The sequence below is a fragment of the Bombus bifarius genome, unplaced genomic scaffold, assembly GCF_011952205.1.
Source record: "Bombus bifarius isolate JDL3187 unplaced genomic scaffold, Bbif_JDL3187 scf7180000007986, whole genome shotgun sequence".
Taxonomy (NCBI): domain Eukaryota; kingdom Metazoa; phylum Arthropoda; class Insecta; order Hymenoptera; family Apidae; genus Bombus; species Bombus bifarius.
The window spans coordinates 306037-331808 of record NW_022884368.1 but is presented as its reverse complement, the minus strand read 5'-3'; the positions used below and the strand labels follow the sequence as shown (position 1 = coordinate 331808).

Below are 25772 nucleotides of genomic sequence, written 5' to 3'. Positions count from 1 at the left end.
TTTCAATGTAAACGATTCGTTTGTCCTTATGTCATGTATCTAACGTATTATTCGAACCGATGAATCAATCGAGGAAACTAAGGGAAGAAGATTGGAATTCAAATTGCACGATCGAATGTTAATTCGTTTTTGCCGCCATTCCGCAGCCGAAGCTGCAAAGAGGAAGCGAACTTCTCGATCGGTAAAGAGAACATCGTTCCGAGGAGGGGAATCGCAACGCAACAGGTTGCAGATACGCAGCAGGTATACCTTATAGCAAATGACGTCACGATGAATCCGAGATAAAGGAAGTATCGAGGAAGATTCGGAGATCTTTAAAAAGAAAGCAACAATTAAAGAGCTGTCGAGAAGACAGTATTCGGTAAACACGAGGTAGAGTGATTGGCAACGTATGGCGATTGGTGGGATTTCACGTAGCCGAAGTCAAAGCCGATCGTGGTTTAGCCAAAGGTAGTTTTTCCACCTCTTTCAGTTGCTTCCACCTGGCACACCCGATTCGAACCGAAGCTCTCCGAGTGGACGAGTTAACGTGCCGGTCACCGCTGTGGCCTATTCTCTCAAACAATTACTGTTGCTTTTCGTGTCCCAGTTTATAGTGCGGTACGTGATCTTTCCTTTTTTCATGTTCATCGGTTTTTTCAAACGCTAAGCTTCGACGAGCTTCTCTAGTCACGTCGGACATGAAAAGCGCGCTTCACGTCGTATTCGAAGTGCAGTGCAGTGCCTCTTAATGGAGTGTGCCGACATCGTGTAGTCACTTTCGTCGTGTTTCTCGTTACTCGCATAAGGTACGTTCGAATTTATTCGTTTACTGAGAAACATCTTTTGCACGAGATCAACGTCCATTTTCCACAAGTAAATAATATTCCATTCGGAATGACAAAATTGTTCTGGCAGATATTTCACAGATCGGAAACGAAACTCTTAAGTTACTGCTGAGTCGCGTCCGTTTTTACCTCTAGATCAGACGATTACGATAGACGTTATATGTATGTACATAATTTTATTACCGCGTTAGTACAGCCTTTGAAACGGACGTTGATATCTACTGAGTTCTCAAATATCAAGTCAACTACCATCGCCATTTATTTTTCAAACTTTACGCGAATATCAAGTATTCGTCTTTGTAAATGAATTTTTTACGTAAAGAATAGTGTTAGAAGGATGAAAAGGAGAATAGAATACCAACGATTCCGCGTAATTACGGCCCATACGTGTAAGTGTACAGAACGAGTGTTAAAATACGACATGTAATAAGTAAATGAGATAAGACTTGGATTCAGATAAAAAAAAAGTAATATTTCACGTCTTGAATCTTGAGATATTTACCAAAAGATCGCGTACTCTACACTTACATCTGATTAATCCGGACCGAATCATTTTCTCCACTATCGGCAGAGTTTCAAACTCGCGTGTACTCTTTCGCGGGAAAGAACGTAAATTTGTGTTGAATCGGTGTAAAGGAACGCATAAAGGAAAACGTTGTTCGTTTTCGGAGATCGTGTGGACGTTCGTTTTATTGCATGAAATCAGAAGACAATCGCAGAATACAAAGAGAATTAGAATAGAACGAAGATGCACACGTGGAAAACGATCGTGACGTAAGAAATAATTCTTTGAACGAGTGCGATTACAGCAAGTAAAAAACTATGGAAGTAGGATTTTAGTGGAGTCGTTAGGAAATGCAAATCAAGGTTATTTGTTCTGTAACGTATTGGAATAGAAAGCATTAGTTTTGCTGATTTTTAATCGAATCGCAACGGTTCGTAACGTACCACGTAGAAACGCGTGTCGTTCGATCGCCCATTAAAGTCTCCCGTGGGCGGTGCATACATCCTCCGTTCTGTTCTCCCGATATTTTCAAAGTCAACGACTGCGACGTCTTTCCACGTGTGTCGTCTCTCAAGTTCAAGGGTGTATATCGCTTTCCGGACCTTTTCCCCTACTTATCAGGTCGCAGTGTATTTTATCGCATTCTTAATTTAACACGGCGTTACACGAAATATTTGGACTTTCCTCGATTTCTAAAACGAGTCGGACGTTGATGATTCGTCGTAATGAGAGAAGAGAAGAAAAGAAAGAAATACGAAAAAGTAAAGAATGCCGAACGGTTCGTCGACCCGAGAGTTATTCGTGCGAGCATAATAGAAGCAAATTCATCCGTGTCGTCTTTTGACGAACGAAATCGATGCTAGTGACGCGTAAATTGCAATTTCTTTGCATTCGATCGAGCTTTCTTCGAGTTAATAACTTATAAGGTTCGACTCTCTTCGGCCTAATCTGACGCTCGATACGGCTTCATAAGAGTCTAACGCGATTCCATTCGAGTCGACTCGTTCTCGATTAATTTTCTTTGGTAAGTCGTATCGTTGTGAACAAGAGCTGCAAATCGACGGAGTTACTCGGTAAGAGAAGGGAGATCGATCTCATGGTAAGAATCCTCGATGGATGTTCTCGAAAGGTGTACGGCTGAGTGGTAGCAGCAGAAACTGCCTAACCCACTTTTGCGAACAGGTTTATGCTTGTGCTGCTTCCACTGTAACGGTGATCAGCCGGACATCATCATCGCACGCTGGAACGATTTTTCTCCGTATAGATTCGCATAAGGGACTTCGATTCGATTATCAGCAAGTAGAGTCAGTCCGCCGCAGTAGCCATTCTTTCCGTTCGTTCGTCCAATTCAGTTCTCGGAATTTCATCCTTTTTTTGCTGATGTTTGCTCGCCCGTCTTATTATCAACGATGTTATCTATCCGCTAATATCTATGCTCGAGATGCTCCCCTTTTCGTTTTGCTGCACGACTGCACCAGCACAGCAAAAAAGAAAAGAAAAGAAAGAAAAATTGAAGGAAAAAATGAGCACATAAAAGAAGAGAGAACGAGAGAAAGAAGAAAGTTTTGTTTTCTTTCAGGCGGAGTGCCGACAACGACGATTTGAGAGATGGTCATCGTCACGCGGGTAAGTATCATCGTAATAGGTTTTCATTTCGCGCATCTTCTTCTTTGTCCTGGATGATTAGTAATAAATCAGTGTGTCAAACACGCAACACCGAAGAATGCGAAGAACCTACGATGATCCAGCGTTCGCGCGTAATGTTACCGCTTTCTTCATCGCGTTCTTCGAAGACGGTCAGTAGGAATCTGTGACAAGTGAAAATGACGGAGATCGACCACCATCTTCAGATTCTTTCCGCGCATGAAAAATCATGCGCGGAGCGAACACGTCCAAGTAATTCTCGAAGTAAATCTGTGTGTTACTCGTTGGTTTGATTGCCGGCAGATCAACGAAGAGTCTTAGGAACCGGAGATGGAAAATTTACCCGTTCGTTTAGCGATATTCGACGATCTCGAATAAAAAGCGAATCTGTGGTTCCTTGTAATTTCCGAAAAGGTTCGCTCAAGCGCGATACGTAGGTATATTTGGAAAAGGGGAATACGTGCTTGAAACGAGATCGCTTCCCGCGTCTTTCCGTCACGTTCGTTGCCGTGGATAATCTCTTGTTCGCAAAGAACAGAGGCCGCGTTCCGATCTGATCGGTTGGAGAAAAAAGTCGATGTCGCTGCATCGTCGACGATGCTCAGTCGACGCAGCTGCGACGTGGGATGAGACGAATAGTCGGTTAATTAGGCATAGTTAACGGTCCTTCGTCACTTGGCGTATGCCCTGAACAGCGGCTTAGCATTTCACGCGAGCAAACCAGCCGTCGTATAACGGGACGCGAATCGTTTTGCCGGACACGCGTTTGTACCCTCGATCGTAATTCCATTCCTTCCCTGTGGCGGACGCGTGCGCGTCCATATACTATCACGTTATACAGGCTCGTCTTCTACCACGGCAAGCGGCCCGCGAACGAACGAACCTTTTTCGAATTTCCCGTGTCGTTCGATCCTAACCTCGAAGGAGAATCCATGTTCGGATACCGTCAGAGAGATACGCAACTGCGAATTATTCACGCGAGAGTACGAGACGGAAAGAACGCAAGTCAGGCTTTTTCATAGACTCGGCCGGCCGAAAGTAAAACCGACTGGCAAAGCCAAATTGAACGGAGACTGGCTTCGTGGTAACGAGCGGACGAGCTCTTCCGATGTGGTTCCGGTGAGGTGAACAATCGGAACGTATACGAATATCAGGCACAGTCTGTGCGTTCGTATAGTCGTATCCGTAAAGCGTAGGCTAACTTAGAGGTTCTCAAATTACCTTTCAGTTGAAACGAACACGGTTTTCGTTTCCATTGTTCGAACGACGTCGACCGATCGGATTGCTTCTAAGAGAAAATATACCGATTCCGACTTTTCGCTCTGGCAGATATCTCGCAAGAAATGAACGTTCCCGCGATATTGGAGGAAGCCGCTGTTTGAGAATAACTGCGCGACGATCGTACAAACGCACCAAAACGGATGCATGGATGCGCGCGAAGGGTAGCCACGAACCAACGATGTAAACGATTATACGCGGAACCGTGGAAGCGCCGCACGAGTCTCGCGAAAATTTGGTGCGCGTGCGCAACCACCGCCGATCTCGATCATCGATATTTATTCGATCGTTGGCGACGGTTTATGCGTAGGAACGCGAACCAAACGAAAGGACCGAAAAAAGCTTTTTCGGCCGACGACACGCTCGATGAATTCGCCTGCACGGAATCAACGTCGCGTGACTCGCGAAAACTTCGTCGTTCGCTGAAGCGCCGAAGCGTTCAAGACGAAAGCTCGAAGTGCGATCGATCGCATCGCATCGAACTATGCGTAAAATTGCGTCACTGGAAGCCGGAACGATACGCGTTTACTCGGCTAATTATATTATCGGTGGTTATGCGAGCCAGCGGAAGAAGGGAGCGAGGAAAAATCTATCGGGTTCCAAAGAAACGAGAAATTGTACATCGTACGTGCGTACGCTACTCGATCGAATCGATTCGTTGGCTGAGAATAATGGCTTTGGTGCACGGATTATGGTGGCAACTTTCGAGTGTCCATCAAAGATGGAGACGCACGATTTTTATCTGTAGCAGCCGCTCCTTTTACATTATATTTGCTATATATACGGTTGTACACGGCTATATTCGTAGAATTCGCGGCGACAGATGCGCCACGCCTGATGTTTTCGAAACTCGATCCCTCGCGATCGCGAACACGAGCGCGGATTAATTGTACAAAGCGAGAAGAAAGAAAAAAAGAAAGAGGAAAAGAAGAAGACGCGCGTCTATCGACGTTCGAATGTTAAGAGGCGAGCAATTTTATCGGTTGTTATTAGAACGTGTGCTCGTAAGCGTCGATATTCCCGCGGCATGTCCGAAACAAAAGAAGGAAATTACCGGTGAACGAAATTACGTTGCAGGGAGATTACATATGGATCGAACCAATCTCAGGAAGAGAATTTGACGTTGCGATCGGAGCACGAGTAATTTCCGCGGAAGGCAGACGCATTCAAGTGAAAGACGACGATAACAAGGTAATCGTTACCTACTTTCCGCATTCACCAAATTTCTCGACTCGACTCGAAAAGTTGTTGCTCGTTTCTCTTGCCTGTCGGCAAATTATAAGTACGATGTCGATGTTGAGAAAGTGTTTGAACTCGTCTCGCCAATGAATTCATTCGGGAATTTCCAGGAACAATGGCTGACTCCGGAAAGGCGAATAAAGGCGATGCATGCCACTTCTGTGCAAGGTGTAGAAGACATGATCAGCTTAGGAGACCTCCATGAAGCTGGTATTCTAAGGAACTTGTTGATTCGTTACAACGAGAATCTCATATATGTACGTAAACGAGTCTTGGTAGGCGATAGTCTCTCGAAGGTCTATCGCTTTTACGTACACCTGGTTTTACGACCTAAAGCGGCCGTAATTTCATTTAAGCTATCGTTTTTGCGCAGACCTATACGGGTTCCATTCTAGTCGCCGTGAATCCGTATCAAATATTACCGATTTATACCGCTGAACAAATCAAACTGTACAAGGATCGTAAAATCGGAGAGCTGCCGCCACACATATTTGCCATCGGAGACAATAGTTACGCGCATATGAATCGATACGGTCAAGATCAGTGCATAGTGATCAGGTATCAACCATCGCTTTATTTCTTCTTCCGTGAAATATTTCGAACGGCTCTCTCCTCTTCTTCTATATTTTTCTATTTAGACATGATTTGTCAAATGCACGAATGTTTGTGTCTTAGCGGGGAAAGCGGAGCCGGCAAAACGGAAAGTACAAAACTAATTTTGCAATATTTGGCAGCGATTAGTGGCAAGCATTCTTGGATCGAACAGCAAATTTTGGAGGCGAATCCCATCTTGGAAGGTAAACGGCTCTCTCGATCGTCGCGTCGCGATAGACAAAGACACAGAAGTTATTCACCTTATCTATGGTTTCGCGTTCATAGCGTTCGGCAATGCCAAAACGGTACGAAACGACAATTCGTCTCGCTTTGGAAAGTACATCGACATTCATTTCAACGAGCAAGGGGTGATAGAAGGAGCAAAAATCGAGCAATATCTTTTGGAGAAATCGCGAATAGTCTCGCAAAGTCTGGACGAGAGAAATTATCATGTATTCTATTGTATGCTGGCTGGTCTTTCGAAAGAAGAGAAGTCGAAACTGGAACTGGAAGATGCCTCTTCGTACAAGTATCTAACGGGGGTAATGTTTCGATTTCGTTCATACGTTATAGTATCGAATGTTGGGAATCTAGAATCGAAGGTTTTTCTTCTCAGGGTGGTAGCATCACGTGCGAGGGGCGGGACGATGCCGCGGAGTTTGCCGACATTAGATCAGCCATGAAAGTTTTGCTGTTTTCCGACATGGAAATATGGGAGATACTTAAGCTGTTGGCTGCCCTATTGCACATGGGAAACGTCAAATACAGAGCCACCGTCGTAGGTAAGCAGCGTAATTCGTATAACGTTAAAGCGTTTCGCTTGTCTTCCTAATTTAAATCTACTTTCTAGATAATTTGGACGCTACTGAAATTCCGGAACAGACAAATGTGCAGAGGGTAGCGCACTTACTGGGCGTACCCGTCCAATCTTTGATAGACGCTCTAACTCGAAAAACGATATTCGCTCACGGTGAGACTGTTGTAAGTAAGGAATAATTCGCGTTACGTTCCTATACAGACGGGACGATAAATACGAAGTGTCACACTGCGACAATTACAGTAGAAAATACTTTCCTCTTGTTGAGCCGAATTGTAACGTGTGCACGCAGGTGTCTACGTTGTCCAGGGACCAATCGGTGGATATCAGAGACGCGTTCGTCAAGGGAATATACGGACGATTGTTCGTGCATATCGTGAAAAAGATAAACGAAGCGATCTATAGGCCCAAGAACATGTCCAGAAGCGCCATAGGTGTATTGGATATATTCGGCTTTGAAAATTTCAGTCACAATAGCTTCGAGCAGTTCTGCATCAACTACGCCAATGAAAATCTGCAACAATTTTTCGTGCAACATATCTTTAAGCTGGAACAAGAAGAATACAATCACGAAGGTATCAACTGGCAGCATATCGAGTTCGTCGACAATCAGGATGCGCTCGATTTGATAGCTATCAAGCAGTTGAACATCATGGCCTTGATAGACGAAGAATCAAAGTTTCCGAAGGGTACGGACCAGACCATGTTAGCTAAGATACACAAAACGCACGGCAGTCATCGGAATTATTTAAAACCAAAATCAGACATCAATACGTCGTTCGGCCTTAATCACTTCGCCGGTGTCGTGTTCTACGATACCAGAAGCTTCCTCGAGAAGAACAGGGACACGTTTAGCGCCGATTTATTGCAGCTGATTCACATATCGTCGAATAAATTTTTGCAGGCCTGTTTCGCCGAGGACATCGGTATGGGATCAGAGACTAGGAAACGAGCACCTACTCTGTCCACTCAGTTCAAGAAATCCTTGGACTCTCTGATGAAAACATTGTGCAGTTGCCAACCTTTCTTCATCAGATGTATCAAACCAAACGAGTACAAGAAACCGATGATGTTCGACAGAGGACTTTGTTGTCGACAATTGAGATACTCCGGCATGATGGAAACGATTCGAATTCGTAGAGCTGGTTATCCGATCAGACATTCCTTCCCGGAGTTCGTGGAGAGATATCGGTTTCTCATTCCGGGTATACCTCCGGCGCATAAGGTCGACTGCCACGCGGTTACATCCAAAATCTGTCACATAGTATTGGGAAGATCGGATTATCAACTCGGGCATACAAAAGTGTTTCTCAAAGACGCGCACGACTTGTTCTTGGAGCAGGAACGCGATCGCGTTTTAACGCGGAAGATTCTAATCCTACAACGCAACATACGTGGCTGGGTTTACAGAAGAAGATTCCTTCGCATGAGAGCAGCCGCGACTGTCGTCGAAAAATACTGGAGGGGCTACGCGCAACGACAACGATACAAACGTATGCGTATCGGTTACATGCGACTTCAAGCGCTGATCAGATCGCGAGTGTTATCGCACAGATTCAGGCATCTCAGGGGACACATAGTCGCTCTTCAAGCCCGAGCCAGAGGCTACCTGGTACGGAAAATGTACCAAAAGAAATTGTGGGCGATCGTGAAGATACAAGCTCACGTTCGAAGATTGATCGCGCAAAGACGCTACAAAAAGATCAAGTATGAGTATCGATTGCACGTCGAAGCGTTGAGGCTTCGAAAGAAGGAAGAGCGGGAGTTGAAGGACCAAGGGAATAAACGGGCGAAAGAAATTGCCGAGCAGAACTATAGAGAACGAATGCAAGAATTGGAAAGAAAAGAGATAGAGATGGAACTGGAAGACCGGCGCAGAATGGAGATTAAGAAGAATCTAATAAACGATGCAGCCAAAAAACAAGACGAACCGGTCGACGATAGTAAATTGGTCGAGGCGATGTTTGATTTTCTACCGGATTCGAGCAGCGAGGCTCCAACACCTGCTAGGGAAACCTCTGTGTTCAATGATCTACCTGCGCCAAAGGCAGACCAACAGGAGATCATTAGCCCCGTTCAAACAGCATCGGAGGACGAGGAAGATCTATCGGAATTCAAGTTTCAAAAATTCGCGGCAACTTACTTTCAAGGGAATATTACGCATCAGTATTCGAGGAAGCCTTTGAAACACCCGTTGTTGCCTTTGCACACGCAAGGAGATCAGCTGGCTGCCCAAGCACTGTGGATCACGATACTTCGTTTTACCGGAGACTTACCCGAGCCTAGATTTCACACGATGGACAGAGATACGACCTCGGTCATGTCGAAAGTCACAGCGACTCTTGGTCGTAATTTTATACGAAGCAAAGAGTTCCAAGAGGCGCAAATGATGGGCGTCGATCCGGAAACGTTTCTCAGACAAAAACCACGATCGATAAGACACAAGTTGGTCTCGTTAACGCTGAAACGAAAAAACAAATTGGGCGAGGATGTCAGACGGAAACTACAAGAGGACGAATACACGGCGGATAGTTATCAGTCCTGGCTGGAAGCGAGACCTACCTCAAACCTCGAGAAGCTTCATTTCATTATCGGCCATGGAATATTGCGTGCGGAATTAAGAGACGAGATATACTGTCAAATATGCAAACAACTGACCAACAACCCATCCAAGTCGTCGCACGCTCGCGGTTGGATCTTACTATCGCTCTGCGTCGGATGTTTCGCTCCGTCCGAAAAATTCGTCAATTACTTGCGAGCATTCATCAGGGAGGGACCACCCGGATATGCGCCGTACTGCGAGGATCGGCTCAAGAGAACGTTCAACAACGGTACGCGAAACCAACCGCCAAGCTGGTTGGAGCTTCAAGCGACCAAATCCAAGAAACCAATTATGTTGCCGATCACGTTTATGGACGGTAACACTAAAACGCTGCTCGCTGATTCCGCCACCACCGCCAGAGAACTGTGCAATCAGCTCTCCGATAAGATATCGTTGCGCGACCAGTTCGGATTTTCTCTTTATATCGCGTTGTTTGATAAAGTCTCGTCGCTCGGCAGCGGCGGTGACCACGTGATGGATGCCATCTCGCAGTGTGAGCAATACGCCAAGGAACAAGGTGCTCAAGAACGGAATGCTCCGTGGAGGTTGTTCTTCAGAAAGGAGATATTCGCGCCTTGGCACGAACCGACCGAAGATCAAGTCGCTACAAATTTAATTTATCAACAGGTGGTTAGGGGAGTAAAATTCGGCGAATATCGTTGCGATAAAGAAGAAGATTTAGCGATGATCGCCGCCCAACAATATTACATCGAATATCACACCGACATGAACGTCGACAGACTTTACACTCTTTTGCCAAATTACATACCGGACTATTGCCTGACCGGTATCGACAAAGCGATCGACAGATGGGGACATCTGGTTCTACAGGCATATAAAAAGGTGACCTTACTTACATTACGATAATTGATCGAAACTTATTTCGGCGCTCGCATTTCACTTCGCCGTATACACTGTCTTCTATCGACGACAATGACGAAACGATTTTTCTTCTTGCAGAGTTATTATTTAAAGGAAAAGGTACCTGCTTTGCGGGTTAAGGAGGATATCGTCGGTTATGCAAAGTTCAAGTGGCCATTACTCTTTTCTCGCTTCTACGAAGCGTACAGAAATTCCGGGCCGAATTTACCGAAGAACGACGTTATCATAGCCGTGAATTGGACCGGAGTGTACGTCGTAGACGATCAAGAACAAGTACTTCTCGAATTGTCGTTTCCCGAAATCACCACCGTGTCTAGTCAAAAGTACGTACCCTTTACGATCGTCTCTTTTCCACTCTTATTTTATCTCTCGATTCTATCGTAACTTTCAGAACGAATAAAATGTTCACGCAAACGTTCAACTTGTCAACGGTGCGAGGAGAGGAATTCACTTTTCAAAGCCCTAACGCCGAAGACATTCGCGATCTGGTGGTATACTTTTTAGAAGGTTTGAAGAAACGTAGCAAATATGTTATCGCTTTGCAAGATTACAAAGCACCAGGCGAAGGTTCGTCGTTCTTGACCTTTCAAAAGGGGGATCTTATTATTCTGGAGGACGAGAGTACCGGTGAAACTGTACTTAATTCGGGATGGTGCATCGGCACTTGCGAAAGAACCGGAGAGAAAGGCGATTTTCCAGCCGAGACAGTATACGTTTTGCCCTCGCTAACGAAACCACCAAACGATATTTTAGTAAGGCTAACGCGTGTCTTTTCCGCGCGACCTCTTTGTTTTTCTCTTTATCTATTCTCTCTTTTATATGAATTGAACGAATCTCGTTAATCGATCCCTCTTTTAGTCCCTATTCAGCATCGAAGGAACGGAAAATGGCCGCAAATTATATCCACAGCAAGTAAATGGAGTAGAATCCCGTGACAAACCTCATACTCTTTTAGAATACGCTATTGATCACTTCCGGTAAATAACGCTTGTCCGTAAATACGCAACGAATCTTTCACGTTATGAATTATAATAGAGAGATGTTTCACGCTCGTTACAGAACACCGCCAAAGAGGACTATGTCAAAGGCGTTGACCCTAACAACAGCGCGACGCGGACACACCGACGAACTGTGGCATCATTCCAGAGATCCTATTAAACAACCTCTCTTAAAGAAGTTGATATCGAAAGAAGAATTAGCCGAGGAAGCGTGTTTCGCTTTTAACGCGATTTTGAAATACATGGGTGATTTGCCAACGAAGAGACCGCGTATCGGCAACGAGTACACGGATCTTATTTTTGACGGACCATTGAAAAACGAAATTCTTCGAGACGAAATTTATTGTCAAATCATGAAACAACTAACCGATAATCGAAATAGACTGAGCGAAGAACGTGGTTGGGAATTGATGTGGCTCGCCACCGGTCTCTTCACTTGCAGCCAAAGTCTCTTAAAAGTAAAATATCGCATCTACATAATATATTCGTGAATGTATTCGTTCAATTTACATGTATTTCTGTTCTTTGCCAGGAATTGACTCTGTTTTTACGCACGAGACGGCATCCCATATCTCAGGATTCTTTACAAAGGCTACAAAAAACCTTACGTAACGGTCAACGAAAGTATCCTCCACACCAAGTGGAAGTAGAGGCTATACAGCACAAAACGACGCAAATATTTCACAAAGTTTACTTTCCTGACGACACGGACGAAGTGCGTATGCTTTAAGTGACTATTTTATCTCAATTTTATTCATTTCAAGAACAGTTATCAAACTTACGGCGATCATTCTCCAATTTATTTCTATATACAGGCGTTCGAAGTGGATTCGTCGACGAGAGCTAAAGATTTTTGTCAAAATATAGCGCAAAGACTGAACTTACGCTCTGCAGAAGGATTCAGTCTGTTTGTGAAGATTGCCGATAAAGTTATCTCGGTTCCAGAAGGGGATTTCTTCTTCGACTTTGTACGACATTTGACGGATTGGATAAGAAAAGCTCGACCCTCTCGCGATGGTACCACATTCGTTATAATTTTTTGCCAATCATAAATGCAACACGAAGAAACGTAATAAGATTTTCATATATTTTGCTTAGGTGTATCACCTCAATTTACGTATCAAGTATTTTTCATGAAGAAACTGTGGACCAACACCGTTCCCGGTAAAGACAGGAACGCAGACCTCATTTTCCACTTTCACCAGGAGCTTCCTAAATTATTAAGAGGTAAAAGTTGCGTTCCAACACTTTTAAAGCATTTTGTCGTATCGTAGATTATTATCCGGCTTGATCATTTTACACGATTACACTATTTACGTATGTATCTCTCCTTATAGGTTACCATAAATGTACCAAGGAAGAAGCATCCAGATTAGCAGCACTAGTGTACAGAGTTCGTTTTGGTGAAAGCAAGCAGGAACTTCAAGCTATTCCGTAAGTGGAATACACGTTATAATCTGTTGTAGCACGTAGTTACGTACTAGCTTATATTTAGAAGAACAATGTAAGTAACGTAAGATTTTCCCTAGGCAAATGTTAAGAGAACTTATACCTGGAGATTTAGTAAAGGTACAAAGTTCCAACGATTGGAAGAGATCGATAATAGCAGCATACAATCAGGATGCTGGTAAGATATTGTTTCAATCGTGTTTGAGCGCACAGTCAATACTTATTTACTTTTTCTCTATATGTTACATGCAATTGCAATGTAAATAGATAAATAAATTTCTCCGTAGGTATGAGTCCAGAAGATGCCAAAATAACGTTTTTGAAAATAGTTTATCGATGGCCAACCTTTGGTTCAGCCTTTTTCGAAGTCAAACAAAGCACAGAACCAAATTATCCAGAATTATTGTTAATCGCTATAAATAAGCACGGTGTAAGTCTTATACATCCACAAACGAAAGTAAGTGAACACATTTGTCTTATCTATAATTGTTTAGAAATTATACCTAAAAATGTTACCTGTGAACGTTTGTATTCGTAGGATATACTAGTAACGCATCCATTTACAAGAATCTCAAATTGGTCGTCGGGTAATACCTATTTTCATATGACGATTGGAAATTTAGTCAGAGGTTCGAAACTATTGTGCGAAACTTCACTCGGATACAAAATGGATGATCTATTAACTTCATATATTTCGTTAATGCTCACAAATATGAATAAACAACGCACGATACGGATAAAGTAAAAGCGATCCTACTCGACCATGTCGGTTTGTGGTCGCTATTCGTAAAATTAAGCATACGCGAAATGAGAGAGTCGGTAAAGTGAAATATAAAAAAAGAAGAAATACCAGGTAATTTAACGATTGTGATTAAAAACGATCGACACGGATCCGGTCTATGTTGTTTATAGAAGATTTATTTAAATAGCAATCCTTTTCGATATAACAATGATTTCTGTAACTATAGACACTCGCGAAAAATACAATTTTTTACACAAAGAATATTGATAAGCACAATAGCAAACTTCATACAATAACAAATGTTTCATACATGTGTTCTCTTTATACATTTTTTATTATATACATATCCAATATATATATGTATTACACATACATATGTACGTGTATATGTATATATATATATATATACTCTATATTCTTATATCCATTGTCGTTCAATCGTTGCAACGACTGAGAGCGTAAAGGGAATCATAGTGCACGTGTACACAAGTAATTAGTTTAAAAGATTGTATATGATTTATTTACAATTAAGATTCTCATATAGTTTTGTAAAATATTGTTTTAATTCGTAAGTGAGAGAAAGAAAGTGTGCGTGTGTATGTGAGAGAGAAATACAATGAAAGAACTTCAGGTTCAAACGTAGTTTGACAAATTGGGATATGATCCAAAACAGTTCCACGTCTGCGAAAAGTTATTGAAAAATTGGCAACTTAACTTAATGTAACGCTTGAACGTAACTTAAAATAGTTTTCCAATGTAATGAATTGTAATGATTACTCAATGATTATCCGTCCACTGATACGTATAAGGATGTAATTATTATTAACTCGCAATTTATTACTGTGAATAAAGATAATCGTATTCTTCAGGTACTTGGTGTAAATTTTAATCGTGGGTAAATTCCCATGGTATACATGTATACCGACATTCCTCTTTTACAATGGATCTCTTCAGGAAGACAATTCTCAAAGCGATTTTATCTCGCTTCCTGTTGCAGATAATTATATTCGATGGTATCTAGAAAAGAGCCTGTATCGCTTCGACCAAGTCGAGGAGTCAAAAAACGAATTGTTTCTAGCTAATAATTTTTAGTTTTCGTATCAACGAATTTCGTTGCTTTGGCCGAAACATATTATCGCGTTTCGCATACAATAATATCGTATTGGTATTTCGAACAATTTCGGTGAAATGTAAAACGATTGGCCCATTCTTTCCAAATGCAATTACTTTTTCAAGGTACACCTGAGCTTCGTGCCGCAACAGTCATGTACGTACAGTTGTCTCTATTATCGAATCTTGGGATTTGGAAATAACGTGTAGGTCATGAAGTAAAGACTTTATTATATAAATCTGACCAATTTATTGTAAAACATAGAGAGACATAAAAACGTATATATTTAGATTTTTCTTTTGTGTCATCCATTTAAAATGCACCGTTACATATCGTATTTTCGCGCGAATAAGCATATTGTCTTCTCTGTGGATGATATCAAGAATTCCGTTAGAAAAATCGTGATATCGATAATCAGTGAGATTAATAGGGAGCGTGCACAATATTTTACGTCTACGTTAAAAAAGCAATCAAAGGTTTCATTGACGAAATTATATAACAATTATGAAAATAAATAATCGTCGGTAAAATAAAACAGCGATAGTCGGTTAACGCACGAAATCAATCGAAATAGCAAATTGCAATTTCGGCAAGATACTAACGATTTTCTCCAATTGGATTAAATCTAGAATAATTTCTAAGTTGCGCATAAAGTTTCACAAAATTAACGTGTAGTCCATCCGAAATGTACGTTACGTACATTACGTATCACGAGAAAAATACGATTATAATGTTCAATTTTGCATTAATGCATATACTATGTAAAACAGTAAATTAAATACATTTGAAATATTCATGATATAAAAGAAAGAAACTGGATGGATAGAAATTTTCAATTGGTTTGTAAAAGATGAATTAGTCGTTCGAATATTTGCATCGCATATGTAGCTCGTATCTTGGCCGATATTCGCAAGTCATTCGTATTTCTCGATAAATAAAGATGAATGCCTTTAAAAATGATTTGATGCTACATTTTTATAAATGTAAAAAGTATCAGCAAGAGCATTCTGAAAACTACGTTTTTACATACAATGTGTATTGCGATAATTGCGGTAGAAATTCGGTCAATTTTAAACCAAATATATTAGATTCCTTCGATAACAATATCTGATCATTCGAAGAACGAATCTGCAGTAATCGATGAGAAATGTACAACCACTTCCAGTGATCGATATGCAATTGTACGGTCTACGCCGTTAAGTCTCGATGGCTAATCTAATACAACGGAGAGATTTAATAGCGTGTTTTGTTTCGTCGTTTAATGAGCGAACAAATTTTCGAGTTTGTTCTCCCCTCCCCATCATATTCCTTTTACCAAGTAATAGCTAAATATATTCACATTCGTAAAAAGCTCTTAATTCTATGGTCGCTATAAATTCTAATCCCTGTGTGTAATTCTGTATCAACACTTAAAGCTAGGTACCTACGTATTTATGAACATAGGGAAACGATTCTCGGTACCGTACACTGTACATATTCAACGTAGCGTCGTAACGCAATAAAACGCAACGTAATGCGACACAACGCAACGCAACGCAATGCAACGAAATGGTTGCTACGTGCTGTTTTTTGTATTGTCTAAACTTGTTGCCGCACTGTCGACTCGGAGCAATAGGTCTTTCGCTGCGTAGGTAGTCACTGAGTTAACATCGTCGCCGATTGGCTCGTTGTTATCGATAGAAACAACTGGAATATCGTTCGAAGAATGAACGGAAACAACAGCGTTCGTCTCACTGACTCGTAAACTTTGGTGATGCGCACTGTAATTGTCTAGGAAACATCAGAGACCCGATTGAGGGGGTTGATGGGTGTTCCAAGGTACGTCCGCGATCGCCGGTGGCATGTTCGGTTGATTGTGCATGCCGCGTGGGGCTCTCATAATTTCGTCCGCTGGCGGACAGTGAGGCCGAGGACCAGGTTCTGGAGTGTAGGTAAACGTCAGACCGGTCGCGTAAATGATACCATCGTTGCGAACCAACGAGACAGGCACCTGAGTCGGTTGCCGCACCCAGAGCCATTCACCCCTAAATTGCGATATATCTGGTACCACGCAAAGCATACTTTCCTGACATCTATACATAGTTTCCGCTTCCACGTCACCGAACCATACCTGAAGATTAGGCGTAAAATTATCTCCCGTCAATTCGAGCATTGCCACGTCCCCGCCACCGTTCAAGTGCAAGCTATGGACCAACGGTACCGGTGTTACCGGCGATCTAACCGGGCCCATGCCTTCGAAGAATTGATACTCTGCCTTATCGGTGCTGATTATCGTCCAACAGGCACCGTCGTTTATCATTTCTTTATTTGCCTCCTTTGGACAAGGAGTAGCTTGAAATTGGATAATACGTTCTTGAGATAAACAGAGGTACATGTGGTCCGTGTCTTTCATATAGAAAGCGCATTTATGCAGTTGCGAAACTGGATCGTCCGCCTCTAGACTGGCCATTTGCTTGTCCACTTTCCGAATTACTAAACGTGGAAGAGCCATTCCTGTTACCGAACATACCAATTTCACTGTACTGCCGTAATGTACGTAGCCGTCTCGAACCTGAAACTCTTCCGATTCGCTCTCATTATCGTCCAACAGGTGTATGGTGAACGCACCCCACTGCGTCGAACTGGCATGAAAATTTCCGTTTTCCACGTGAAGATAACGCGTGCTAACCGTTTGAGATCGTAACCGATTAAACAGCGCAACTTTTGTTCCGCTCGCTATACACAAGTCGGCGTTTTTCAACGATTGTTTCTTCTTCGACGGCTTCGAGATCACTTTGATTCTTTTACTATGAAACACACCGATATCGTGTCCGCTACCGTAAAACATTTTCACCGAGAGCATAAAGTGCTTCCTCTTATCCGAATCCGAAATATAAAGTGTCTTTGCCGCGCAATACTGTTTACCATTGTTCAAATCTAGTTGTTGCATGTCTTGATCGGAATTCCCGATCCCGATAAATGCGCAAAGCTGAGCAGACTGCTCGCTCTCTCCTTCGCGAAGCATCTGCTCTTGCCGCATTCTCCACCCATCACCGAACAAATAAATACACGGTGGAGGACAGAAGAATCTTTTTTCGTTGCCGTACGACTTTTGCGCAACCTTTGCATGAAGAATTACAATAACCATGTCGCTTCTATCGCGCAAATAACGTTCCATTGCTTCGCGTGTCAACCTTTGATCTTGATGATCCGGTCTATAGACACCGGATCCAAATCGGGGGTAAACCGACATGACCGAAGTCGGTGAAGGAGGAGATTGCATTCCATGTGCCATCGTCGGCAAACCAAACTGGTGTGGCATATTTAATCTTCGCTTCGATTCTCTCGACTATACAACAGAGTTGTTAGGTTGCTTGCAGACTATCCTTGTCATCTATGCATGTCATAATTGCCACTGCCTCTTTACCTGAAATACATTTCATCATGGCCAATTATAACCAATATTGTTTTTCACACTCAATATCGTTCTTATTTTTTCAAATATTCTCTTGTCAAGTAGATATTAGAGAGACACAAATATATCATTAAATCAAATTGAAATAAATATACATAAATAGGATCATAATTTCTTATTGCAGACATCCAAATCTATACGTATTACCCTAATTGTAAAAAACAGTTGTCTTTCTAACTATATATCTTTGAATAGACATAGATGCATAGGATTCTATTCGTGTAAAACTATAGTGTGGGAAAGATTTTTGTTTTTCTCGATGCAAGATATAATTAACGTAAGGTATCTTTCTTTAAACGAGCTCCTAAGAATTGCTAGTCTTAGTACAGGAAAGAGGAAATGTACATATATACTGTGGGAACCAAGCTGAGCTCATTTTTCCTGCATGAATTAAATCACCCTTGTTCGTCGTGTCTATACAATCATATCCATGTACTTGCAAGTATAAAGATGTTCTCTGATTAATTTTACATATGCTAAGGTAACTTCTCTAAATCTTCTTAATTTTCAAACACAGTATCGGTTACAAAGTACAATATTGCTCATCCGTGTTACATATTACTGTGCGTTTTACAAAGAACCAACAAAATAATATTCTAGGAAAAGCAAAAAGCTTGTATTTCCTAATAAAATTTGTGATACCAATTGTCTGACACAAGCTACATATACTCACAACTCTTAATTAAATGCATCATGAATAGAATTACAAACACATTCTTCTGCGTGAAATCAACGAACTAAACTTTATGTATTGCGGTACATTGTAATAACAGAACTTATATTAGCACATAAATAACAAACTGATCTAAACTTTATGCGTGTTGTAACGTTTATAGATATAAAATTATATATAACGTTATAAGAAGAAAAAGATATTCTTGCTAAAAGATACTTTCTGAATATGAAGAATTTACATTCCATAATAATAGAAATTGAACATTGTAGATTGTTTTAATTTCATAGATAGATTGATAAATGTTGAAAGTAACAAGCTTGTACAATTGTTTTAATAAAGAATTATTAAACTACTAAAAATATCTTCTATTTACCTTCTTGATGCAAAGATTACACCGAACAAAAACAGGTTACGTTTTGGGGGCTCACCTCATTTTTCGTAATATGTTCAATGGAAACATAAATCCCAGTGCATTTTTTAAAATGATCGGTTATTCACAAATGTCACACTGTTCCTTGATTCTTCAACATTCGCAAATCCTTTTGCGTCCTCGTCACCTATTCTCCCTAATCCATTCAAAAAACACCTGTTCACTTTCCGAATTTTCCGAACAGTCTTACCAACCCTTAGAAATGATTTAGCCGCGCGCGCGCCACTTTAAATCCAAAATACAAACATACTGTTTCGAAACACTGTTTGAATACGTTCTGTGGTTTCCTTCTTATAGTTAGGTTTTCTGCAGTCTTGTCACTTTCAGGCTAATAGCGACTGATAAACACATATCTCGACAATTCTACTAGAAAATATACAACCTACCCGGACGGTGTTCGCCGAGTAACTAAGTTCGAAACGACAACGTAGAGTTATTACTACCCGCGTAAGTGGCTCTAACAGGTACGTATTTATAGAGGGATCCATGAACCTCTCGATATAAAACCGATCACTGCCATTCGTATAAATATTTCAATCATTTCCTTCTTCTTTTATCGTCTAATACCGAGTATAAACCGAAAATCTTTAAGATGGAAATTTTCAAAGAAGTACCGAATAACGAAAGAAAAAGACACAATTAGATATACCGTTCTATTACAATTTACCAAAATATTTTATAAAATTATACGTTATATCTTCGAATAGGAAGTATTATATAATTTTTAAATTGTGTAAGAAATATTGATAACGGTCACACACGTTAATACTTATAAAATCGGTATGAAAGCGTAAGAATTTTTAGGGGTTTGAATAGTTACGTTACTGAGCTGCTGATTCTATTGTTTTACTGTTGTACAATGGCCTGGTCGACCCAAGCGCCTCCAGTTTCCCCTCTTGTTCCCCACCTGACGTGAGCTGCTCCCCTCTACTCCATAGATACCGTGGAATTGCTGCCGCAAAAGGATGTTGGGGTTACCCTGGGGGGCGTGGGAAAAACCTGCTGTGGGAAAGAGTGGGTGGCCTCTACCTCACTTCACTTCTCTCATGATGACGATACGATATATACATCATGTCTGCAAGTGTGTATATACCCATGGACTAGACGAGTTACACACTACTGTATTTCACATATTACGTTACGAGTACTTGTATTCGAATCACACGAACGGCCAATAGCCTGGTACTGCGTAATATAGGACGAGTGCGCGTGGATAGACAAATTAACGTTCTATATAAGCTCACCTTTTATTCCATCGAAAGTCGAGTTCTTGGACGGCTAAAAAATTTACATGAATTTTAGACCGGCGAACGTTATCGATGAAAACGTATGTTACACAAGATTAGTTTTTGCGTATTACAAATATGACACTTATTTTCTGTGTACACATAAACATTTTTCGAAAATTTTGTCATTTCCTTCAATGAAAAACTTTATTTTGTTATTAAACTCACATATTTCAAAACTATAATATGTTTATATTAATACAATATCTTCTATTTTATGCATCAAACTTGTATGAGCAAATTTCATAATTTTAATATATGAACAAATAATTCGGCAAGATTACATCTCTTATCTTTAAAGCGTGAATGTAAGGAGTTGGTAAATACATAATAATACGATGAAAATAAAATACCATTAATGCTATTCAGAAAATCTGGTGAATTACCAATTTTCTCACGATAATAATATGATTAAAATATACAATTCTGACAATCTCTGCTTATTTTTTTTAAACATATTACACCATACGATCTAAATGTGCGTCTAATGTGTAAGTATATATAAGCACATTGTTTTTGTAATCAGCTGACACCAGTGCGATGTCTGTAAGAATAAGTTTTGCGCGTCAAGATACTAATATCATATTAAAAATATATGATTTAATGTTTTAACATTAATATAAATACACGTATGTACGTGTGTATGTAAAATATACGCACGCAAATTTATTTTTTACAAATAATAAATATTTTCATGTTATTTTTTATCCTCCTATATTTTCATAACGTATTTAGAGTTTAGGTTATAAATTGTTAAAAATATATTTGGTCCTTATGCTCTTATTATATCTTTCGATATACATACAATTTTGCATGGTAAATTATAAAATATACTATGATGCATTGTAGTAAAAGGTGTCTATTAAAGTCATTAAATGTATTACTTTTTAGAGACTTGTTAAGTTGTAATAATGGGTGTTTATGGTCTTTGGCGTTTACTTGATGCAACAGGAAAACAAGTACCCCTGGAAACATTAGAAGGAAAGATCTTAGCTATTGGTACATCCTAAAAATTTGTATTTTTACATTTATTACGTTAATAATTGCACATAAATTTATTTGCAAATCAATTATCTCCATATAAACAATAAAATTTTGTGATTTTTTAGATATATCAATCTGGATACATCAAGTGCTACAAGGGTATCAGGACCGCTTTGGTAATCCTAAACCTAATGCTCATCTTATTGGCTTATTTCATAGAATATGCAAACTATTGTATTATAAAATTAAACCAGTTTTCGTTTTTGATGGAGGTGTGCCAATGCTTAAGAAGAACACAATTGTAAATATATTTTTTATTACACTTTCATTTTTTAAAGTATAAACTTTAAGAATGTGTACTTTATAACTAAAATATCAACTATAGACCTTTATATAATATAATTTAGCTGGTTTCGTTTAACTTTCTAATTGTCTAAACTATTATACGTCCTAATATTAGGTACGTTGCATGCATGTTTAATGAAACTGTACTTTTATCTTGATTATAATATTGTCTGTACATAATTAGTTTGCTGTGGGAACCAGGTAGTGAGAAAAGAGGTTCTTATTCTTTTGTGTTCACAGGCTTTGCGCAGGAAACAGAAATCTATGGCCAAGAATAAAGCCCAACAGATGAGGACAGAATTAATAAATAATTTGATAAAGCACTCTACAATAAAGGCGGTTCTTAATACAGAGAAACAAGTTACTACGAATGGCTCTTCTGAAGTAGTTATAAATTTGCAAAATAAGCAAACTGTGAATGATATGTACAAATTGCCAAATATGCCAAGCACTAGTAAAGCAGAATCAAGTCATAGTGATGATTGTAATTCTGATTCATCTGATGAACCAAGTCCAAAAAAGCAAACAAAATGGAGTGGCAATATTCATAGCGTAGATGTAACTAGCGCCGAATTTAAAACTTTACCAGCTGATGTGCGTTATGAAATTCTAACAGATCTCAAAGAAACAAGAAAACAAAGTTCATGGGGCCGTTTGCATGAAATGCCTGAAGTACATGCTCATTTTGAGGATTATATGTATAAATATTTAATTTTGTCGTTTATCTGAAACATGTTTTTATTTAGGAATCAAATGAATTTTCTGGTTTCCAAATGAAACGTTTATTAAAACGTCGATTAGTACAACAAAGTTTAGAATCTGCAGAGAAAGAAATGGGTGGAAAAACGCTTACGTTGGACGAGCTAGATAAATTATTAAAAGAACAAGGAATACCGACGAACGTTCAAAATTATACTTATCGTATCGCTGCGGACAATACAACTAGATTAATATATATTAGTGGTACGTAATAGCTTTCTACTATACAAGCCGAAACTGATCATTTCTTAATTCTTTATGCTTTATATTGTAGATAAAAATGCGTATCTAAAAGACAACGATGATGTTAATTCAGATAGCGAGAGCATACAGCACGAAAATAGAATGGATGAAGCCACTGCTGGACCCAGTAAAGATACAAAAATCTGTGATGACATAAATGAATATGAACTTGATGATGATTGTGACAGTGACACTGCTATAACAGATATGAATAATTTTAAATTTAGGTGGGAAACAGATAGCGATATAGAATCGGAAGTAGAATCCAATGAGTCGCGAGTATTACCAAAAGAATATTTCAAACAAAACATTACGAATCCTGCATTAACGTATATGTTAGAATATAGTGGATTAACGGAAAAACAGATCCTTACCCTTCTTGAGCAAAATAACAGAGAAACTTACAGAGATGTCGAAAATATGTCAAGAATATCACAACAAATCGATTCATTTAAAACAATACAGCCTTGTGAAAGTAAACATAATTCATTAAATACGAAGCATTCTTCAATATCTGAAGACGGCAAAGAAGATACGAAACATAATTACACAAATACTATAAAATCAATCGATGTATCGAAGCCGGAATTAGCTGAATCAAATACTGAGACAAACATTAATATCTCTCCTACTAGAATGGCAAACATTTCAGATAAAGCGCAAGTTGAATCAAAAAATGCAGTAACAGTTAATTCAATAGACTCAATGTCAGACTCGGACGATTTCATAGAAATAGAAGATATACCGATACCAGATATAGGTACTACTACTAATAAATATATTCCACAAGATATCCAAATAACATTTAGATCTGATGAAAAAGTAGTGGATGATATGTTTGCCGACGTATTTGAAACACACAATAGCGAGATCAATACAGATATACATCCTACACAATCGGCGGAAATATTTCATTATGATCAAGAAATATCAAGAAACGAACGCACTCTCAAAGAAACAGTAGATTCAAAAAAAGATCAAATTAAAGATAAACAGCTGCTTAATTTAAAAGAAATTGATAATCTTAATGCGCAGACCACTATCGATATCGACCCGAATACTTTAAACACAAATGTACCATTAGAAGAAAATCAAATGAAAGGTAGCATCGAAAATTTAACCAATTCTATAAAGGATAATGTAGAAGCTGCAAATATCAAAGACAATACAAATGTTAACATGCTGACTGACTATACAAAAAGAATAAGCCCTATACCTATGAACGAAGAGGAATTGTTATCGTTACAAGTACGTACATACATCAGATTAGATATACACATACGGGTAATGGATACACGGAAATAGTTTAGGAATATCTAGTATATTTTAGTATAATTGCAGACACAATTAGAGGACAAACAAACAGAACTAATGGCAAATATTGGTAAATTAGAAAGACAAGGTATCGATATTTCTGACCAAATACGAATCGAAGCACAGGTATCACGATGTAAATTTGGTAAATTCTTAGCACTGTTATTTATTTAACATAACATCAATAAAATTATTTATTTGTAGGAACTGTTACGATTATTCGGAATACCATATATTATAGCACCTATGGAAGCAGAGGCGCAATGCGCATACTTGGAACAAATTCATCTCATCGATGGTACGATTACAGATGATTCAGATATTTGGTTATTTGGTGGACAATGCGTTTACAAAAATTTTTTTGATAATAATAAAAAGGTTCTTGAATTTCGATCCTGTGATATACAACACTATTTCAGTAAGCCTATTGTACTTTCAATACAAAAAGAAACGCATCCGTGTACAAATTATAAAATATTTATCTCCTTCTTAGAATTAACGCGAAACGAAATGATACGGCTTGCTCTCTTGGTTGGTAGCGATTATACAACAGGTTTAACTGGTATTGGACCTGTTACTGCGTTAGAAATATTAGCAGCATTCCCTTCAGAAGGCGACGATTTATTGCAAGGTTTAACAAACTTTTCTTCTTGGATCGAAAATGGTAAAACCGCTGGTCCTGGAAAAGCGAATTTGCGAACCAAATTACAGAATTTACAAATTCAAAAAGGTACAAGTATATGATATCCTTTATTGTTATACACAGTTCATATGATACATTGTTGTTTTACGTACAGGTTTCCCGAGTCAAGCTGTTGTACAAGCGTATCTTTCGCCTAAAGTGGATGAATCAAAAGAGACTTTCACGTGGGGTAAACCTAATATTATACTTCTAGCCGATTACGTAAAACAAAAATTTGGTTGGGATAAAAATAAGTATAATAAAATTATCGAACCGGTATTGAAAAGATTACAAGAAAAACAAAGTCAACAGAAAATAAATGCGTATTTTAAATTACAAACTATTCCGAAATCAATTGAAATGAATTTAAGTAAACGAGTTCAGAAGGCAGTGCAAAAATTAAGCAATGAAAATAAGGAAGATTCCATAAGTGTAGAAAGCACGCAACAATCAATAAAGAAAAAGAGATCTTTGGTTGAAAATCGAAAAAAAAGAGGAGAGTTGAAAAATGAACGAGCTTTAGTTGATAATACTAAACCTAAAGTTTTTACCGTTTCTGCTTGTAACGAGAAAAATGTTGATGAATACATACCACAAAGAGAAAGTGATAAAGCAAATGCCTTAAAAAAAAAATTACACGCGATCGAAGTAATTCGAAAGTCGAAACAAGGATTATACAAGACGAAAAAGATAAGACGTTGTGTAAGAAAAGTAAAGGAAAAAGCTGAACTCTCAGAAAGTGATAGTGGTAGTTCGTAGTATTATTTAATGTAAATTAATGTAACTAATGTAAATTAATGAACGATACATGTACATTTTTTAAAATAAATTATTATTTTATATGGGGCCTGTTACGTTCTTTAAAAATATGTAAAAATTAGCGTCATTAAATGTACGCCTGTGATTTTCAA

At 39.3% G+C, this 25772-nt stretch overlaps 3 protein-coding genes across 12 annotated transcripts; 2 read left to right on the top strand and 1 right to left on the bottom strand.

Annotated features, from left to right (window-relative positions):
- The first annotated feature begins 281 nt into the window (after window positions 1-281).
- Window positions 282-14449, top strand: LOC117204993 (myosin-VIIa). Of its 4 annotated transcripts, none has more exons than XM_033442978.1 (21): window positions 282-450; window positions 2912-2958; window positions 5332-5445; window positions 5604-5750; window positions 5867-6051; window positions 6169-6290; window positions 6373-6629; window positions 6704-6869; window positions 6938-7068; window positions 7197-10349; window positions 10467-10711; window positions 10780-11140; window positions 11247-11365; window positions 11448-11844; window positions 11919-12101; window positions 12202-12403; window positions 12485-12613; window positions 12724-12820; window positions 12916-13013; window positions 13123-13292; window positions 13374-13580. In XM_033442978.1, the coding sequence occupies exons 2-21, from the start codon at window positions 2941-2943 to the stop codon at window positions 13578-13580; spliced, it is 6501 nt and encodes a 2166-aa protein (XP_033298869.1). In that variant the 5' UTR covers window positions 282-450; window positions 2912-2940. The 4 variants fall into 4 exon arrangements, with proteins under 4 accessions (XP_033298869.1, XP_033298868.1, XP_033298867.1 ...); XM_033442977.1 differs by having other exon boundaries at window positions 282-788; XM_033442976.1 differs by lacking the exons at window positions 282-450; window positions 2912-2958 and adding an exon at window positions 5211-5258 and having other exon boundaries at window positions 13374-14449.
- Window positions 14071-20204, bottom strand: LOC117205003 (suppressor of hairless protein). Of its 3 annotated transcripts, none has more exons than XM_033443013.1 (2): window positions 20069-20204; window positions 14071-18094 (listed from the first exon to the last, which is right to left on the bottom strand). In XM_033443013.1, the coding sequence occupies exon 2, from the start codon at window positions 17987-17989 to the stop codon at window positions 16469-16471; it is 1521 nt and encodes a 506-aa protein (XP_033298904.1). In that variant the 5' UTR covers window positions 17990-18094; window positions 20069-20204; the 3' UTR covers window positions 14071-16468. The 3 variants fall into 3 exon arrangements, with proteins under 3 accessions (XP_033298904.1, XP_033298903.1, XP_033298902.1); XM_033443012.1 differs by lacking the exon at window positions 20069-20204 and adding an exon at window positions 19192-19797; XM_033443011.1 differs by lacking the exon at window positions 20069-20204 and adding an exon at window positions 19247-19796.
- A 225-nt stretch (window positions 20205-20429) lies between these two features.
- LOC117204998 (DNA repair protein complementing XP-G cells) lies at window positions 20430-25703 on the top strand. 5 transcript variants are annotated; one of them, XM_033442997.1, is made up of 10 exons: window positions 20431-20575; window positions 21426-21533; window positions 21644-21819; window positions 22104-22535; window positions 22610-22826; window positions 22897-24113; window positions 24207-24305; window positions 24384-24597; window positions 24673-24909; window positions 24977-25703. In XM_033442997.1, exons 2-10 carry the CDS (start codon window positions 21446-21448, stop codon window positions 25618-25620), a joined length of 3324 nt encoding a protein of 1107 aa, XP_033298888.1. In that variant the 5' UTR covers window positions 20431-20575; window positions 21426-21445; the 3' UTR covers window positions 25621-25703. The 5 variants fall into 5 exon arrangements, with proteins under 5 accessions (XP_033298884.1, XP_033298888.1, XP_033298886.1 ...); XM_033442993.1 differs by having other exon boundaries at window positions 20430-20575; window positions 24384-24909; XM_033442995.1 differs by lacking the exon at window positions 20431-20575 and adding an exon at window positions 20808-21163 and having other exon boundaries at window positions 24384-24909.
- The last annotated feature ends 69 nt before the right edge of the window (window positions 25704-25772 follow it).

What these genes read in the sequence shown, in the direction of transcription:
- LOC117204993 (XM_033442976.1), top strand. Translation starts at nt 5,211, where the DNA reads ATGTTAAGAGGCGAGCAATTTTATCGGTTGTTATTAGAACGTGTGCTC. An exon ending in TGAAAGACGACGATAACAAG is followed by an intron (nt 5,446 to 5,603) that starts GTAATCGTTACC and finishes GGGAATTTCCAG; the next exon opens with GAACAATGGCTGACTCCGGA. An exon ending in ACAACGAGAATCTCATATAT is followed by an intron (nt 5,751 to 5,866) that starts GTACGTAAACGA and finishes GTTTTTGCGCAG; the next exon opens with ACCTATACGGGTTCCATTCT.
- LOC117205003 (XM_033443013.1), bottom strand. Translation starts at nt 17,989, where the DNA reads ATGCCACACCAGTTTGGTTTGCCGACGATGGCACATGGAATGCAATCT.
- LOC117204998 (XM_033442993.1), top strand. Translation starts at nt 21,446, where the DNA reads ATGGGTGTTTATGGTCTTTGGCGTTTACTTGATGCAACAGGAAAACAA. An exon ending in AGGAAAGATCTTAGCTATTG is followed by an intron (nt 21,534 to 21,643) that starts GTACATCCTAAA and finishes GTGATTTTTTAG; the next exon opens with ATATATCAATCTGGATACAT. An exon ending in AGGAATTGTTATCGTTACAA is followed by an intron (nt 24,114 to 24,206) that starts GTACGTACATAC and finishes GTATAATTGCAG; the next exon opens with ACACAATTAGAGGACAAACA.